A 4,644-nucleotide genomic window follows, 5' to 3' on the forward strand; every position below is an offset into this window, starting at 1 on the left:
AATTTAAGTTCCCACTATACAGTATATCAATAACCATTAAGATTTATAAATAGTACCTGGAAATTGGGATACTCTTACACTAGCTCATAAAAATGTTTATAGTTACTACAAATTATTCTAAGATTTTATTGCATTGAGAATTTGGTTTATCAAGTAATGCTCTTAATTCATGGTTTCCACATATTTATATTAATGACACATATTTTGCTTCTGTGATTCATTTAGAACATCATCTAGATGAAATGTAATACATGGGAGAGTTGCAATGGACTAATGTTCTGTACTTATGCAAAATGTAACCATCCATGTAAAACTTTGAAAATAATAAGTATACAAATCTTTATACAATATAGTGTAAATTTTCCCAGAAAATCTTGTTATACTAGAGCCCATCAATTGCAATTTCTTCTTTATAATTGTGGTTCCATGTCACCCGTACATTTGAAATTTCAATGTTAATTTTAGAAATTTTTCTACAAGTTAATACTCCTGATTTTATACAGCTGTTTAAAGCTATTTTTTGTTAATAAGTACAAGAATTGAATAAAGAAAACTCATTAATTATCCTTGTTGTTATTCACCAGGTCATTAAGGACCACTCCACTCATAAATCATACCCTTAAGTTTGTTCCTGCAAGAATCCAAACAGTCTTCTAGATTCTGCATTTTACATTTTACATTCAACTACCATCCTGTTGTCATTATTATTATTATTATTATTATTATTATTATTATTATTATTATTATTATTATTATTATTATTATCATCATCATCATCATCATTGTGAAAAAATTAATACTATCGTTAGGAAAAATACAAATTATATTTTGATGCATATTTTTTTTAATGTATTGTTATATTTTTGGTCCCACCCATTGTCTAACAACATTTTTCTTTTTGCCACATGCCCTACTCTCTGTAGGGTTTGGAAGGTGCTGCATTATTCCTGCAACTGTTTATATGGCTAGTCAACTTGATAACCAAAAAAAAACTGGTATTATAAATATTTCTCTCCTGCTACATGAGTCACTTCCCAAACTTGTAATTGACGTTAGTGTTTTCTGAAAGTGACCAGTGACTTACCTAGAGTTTTAGAAAAACATTTTGACTGGTGTCATAAACATTAATACTGTAGTTCACAGGAGCTATTGAAATGTCATATCTGGTCGTAGGCCCTAGAAACGAATTCAGATGTTAGGAGGAGAGTGACTGTGTTCGAGTTTAGTTTGAATTGTTTCAGACTTATTCAAAACCCCTTCCAAGAATGAGAGATTTAGGCTCTATTGTTGTTGACAAAATTTTCGAGACATTGTTATTGTGGGCCCACAGAGACCTGCACGGCATCGTAGGCGGCCGTACTGTTCAGAATTTGATAATTTTAAGTGAGGCATCGTAGGCGGCCGTACTGTTCAGAATTTGATAATTTTAAGTGACTTTGCAGCTTAGTGGTGAACAGGATATTGAAGGGACAGTATTGATTCAGGGAAAATTATTGTAGTACAGTATTTTCACAGATTTATATTTTCTTATGGGTGGTTGGTTTGAGATGGCTTAGGAAACTTGAGTGTCCCACATGTGAATAGTTTTTATTATTTGTGGAGCTGGAGTGTAAAGGGATAATAATTTTGCCTTTAATTGATTATTTTAATTGACAAAACAATGTTAATGTATTCTTAACAGTTTTTTTTCCCCTTTACAAATAAATATTTTTAGCTTGTTTTTTATGAATACAGCATTTCATTTCAGAACCTTTCACCATGATGTCCTGTTCTCAGCCACTTTTTTTTTTAAAAAAACAACTTTTTAAGTTATTTATAATTTATTTTCCCACACCGTGTCCAGTTATCAGTACAAACAATATTTCCTTTCACCTAATGTTCTAACATTTTTTCTTGAGCTTAAAACCATCTTACCTAAAGAATATAGAGATATATACTGTACATAAATTCTACTGATTTCCCAGAAATGAATCAGTGGTCAAGCTACTTGTTAATTCAGCACGTTAAATGAAAGAAGATAAAAAGGAATATTCTAGCTGGGTCCCCTTGCCCAGTATAAACCAAGGGGTGGTGCCCAGAGGTCCGTTCTCTTGACCTGTTACTTAGGTTTTTGGGTATTCCACCGTTATATATTTGTTGTGATGTGAACGTCGGGTTGTGGTCGGCATTCGGACACTAGGCAGTTCGGGTGCTACTTCTGGCCACAGTCCGCAAACCACTACATAATTTTTGGTGCCCAGACCCGGGAAACACCAACCTTTGGTAGGGATGGCATCGTCATCCAGTAAACGCCAAAAGGCTAAGAAGAGCCTGAGCTGGGATGTAACGAGTCTTATCCAGATTGTCAGTGACCTGGCAACTCAGGTCCAGTCCATGACACTTCAAGTGGCGGCCCTGAAGACCGTTGAGACGTCATCAACGTGCCACGTTGCCAGGAGAGTCACAACCACAGTGACCACCAGTGCTCCATCTACGTCCCCTGCTTGGCCAAATTACAATGGTCTGGCAATCCCAGTGACTGGAGCAGAGCCGCTGGTTGGAGGTCTCCAGCCCCCTCCAGGGTTCACACCGTTACTCCCCCCTGTACCAGGCATCTGGGAGGCTCCTACTGCGAGTGGACTGCTCGCTTCCTCGTCTGTTCCGGCAACTAACCCAGTTAGTCCACAGGAGCCTGCAGCCAGTAGACTAGGGGAGCAGTTCCTGGACAACTCGGCCGAAGCCAGTAGGCCTGAAAAGGCTCCAGCAGCTATGGCTAAGGCAGTTCTTGCCAAGACAGGGGCCATTCTAAAGCACAGGCGCCAGGCCAAGAACACCACCAGACCAGCCATACCCGAAATGACTACACCCCAGGAGTCAACCAGCTACGATTCTGGCAGCAAGACTTCTGGTGACACTTCTAGTTCCTGTCTCAGTGTCAGCTCAGCTTTCACTGTCTCCACCGGCCACGTCCAGTCCCTCTAGACAGAACGCAGTCTGTCTGATCTGCTTAAGGTCCTCGACTCCCGGAGGAACCCCAAGCCTGGAATCTTCCAGCTGGAAACTGGCCAGAGTTTTGCCCGATTCCTGAGGGATTTCGAGGCTTACTGTGCAAGTAAATATACTGCAGGAAGCTCTGGCCGCTGGACTGTTGACCTAGGAAAATTTCTAAAGGGAGAAATCCATGAGGCGTTCTCGGCCATGGGGGCTCCCGAGATCCCATACCCCGCCATGAAAGAACGCCTCCTCGACTGGTGCCGAGAAGCCCGAAAGAGGTGTGATGCGGGCAGGAAGGCCCGGTTCAGCAATGCCACCTGTGGCGAGGGCGAACTGCTGAAAATATACGCCGTCCGGTTGGCCTCCCTGTATAGGTTGGTCTATCCTCGCTGTAGTTTGGACCAGAGGGAGCTTAGGCGGAAGCTCTTCAGAGCTGTTCCGAGCAAAGCTGTGAGTTGGCTGGAACAGTCTCTGGCCACCATTAATGTCTCCGCTGGCTGTCAGGCCACTTGGCAGGATGTTCTACACCTGTTAAGTGTTCTCGACGAGGCATCCTGTCAGTGAAATCAGAAGGCAGAGGATTTGGCCATCAGTCGTGTGGGACAGTCATGGCACGGCTCTTATGCCGACAGGGTTGCCATGGTTGCACCCAGCCATGCACCTGGACCTGACAGAGTGTATTTACGCACTCCTCCTCGACCTGTCCCCAAACCTGCACCTGTGGAAGTGCGCCTGCCACCATCGCGTACCCTGGATAGATCTCCTCAATTCCAGAGGAGGTACTGTGCATGGTGCCGAAAACCAGGGAACTTTATGGACGAGTGTCGCAGACGCCTCAACCTCTTCCTACGTTGTGGCTCATCCCACCATCATGTCGCACAGTATGGACGACAGGCGCCGTCTATAAGTATATCACCGGTTCTGAAGACAGCCAATGCCCGCAGCCCTGGGAGGGAGACTACCTCTGTCCAGACTCCTTCAAGGTGGAGAGCAGTACCGGTGAGTCCTATTCTAGATCGACCAGTTGCCGGGAGACCTGAAATGGGAGCGAGTCCAGTGCTCCTTCTAGGACTGTGGGAAAGAAGAAGAAGAGGAGCAAGAAGCAAAGCCCAGGAAGTCAAGAACTGAGGAGTATCATAGGGCTTTAAACACCAGGCCTTCGATATAGAAGATGGGCCTACATCAAAGGAGGGTGTGAGTGCTAGGGCGCGTACTCCTAGTATTCCGGTGGCAGCCTCGGAAATCTTGATTTCCAAGATTACCCTTCAACCTGAAAAGGTCATTGCATCTCCAATGGCTCTTTCAGGATTGCCCAGTAATAACCTGTCCTCTACACGGTCCAGAGCTTCTCCAACTGACTTCTCCAGGGAGGAAGCAGGAACTGAGGCTGTATTAAAAACCCTTCGTAGGGTTAACCTGGCGCAGTTGGCTCCTGTACCACTCATGGTTGTCCCAGTGACCATGTCTGAGTTTCCATCGGAAGCGTTGGATGGTCTCATTGACTCCGGAGCTAAGGTCAACCTTCTGTCATCAAGAGTAGTACAGGATTACCAAGTGCAAATGGTACCCAACACCATTGGTGTGAAGGGTTTAGGGCAAACAGGACCTAAGACCTTAGGTACTGTACTGTTGATCCCTATACTGCATGGAATGACATTCGCCCCGGGTGTG

General features: G+C 43.7%; 1 protein-coding gene across 1 annotated transcript; it reads left to right on the plus strand.

Moving 5' to 3' along the window:
• The first annotated feature begins 2,268 nt into the window (after nt 1-2,268).
• Nucleotides 2,269-2,961, plus strand: LOC137645458 (uncharacterized). Its single transcript, XM_068378263.1, has one exon. It carries the CDS (start codon nt 2,269-2,271, stop codon nt 2,959-2,961), a length of 693 nt encoding a protein of 230 aa, XP_068234364.1.
• Nucleotides 2,962-4,644: the final 1,683 nt, after the last annotated feature.

This window comes from Palaemon carinicauda, chromosome 8 (assembly GCF_036898095.1).
Source record: "Palaemon carinicauda isolate YSFRI2023 chromosome 8, ASM3689809v2, whole genome shotgun sequence".
Classification (NCBI taxonomy): domain Eukaryota; kingdom Metazoa; phylum Arthropoda; class Malacostraca; order Decapoda; family Palaemonidae; genus Palaemon; species Palaemon carinicauda.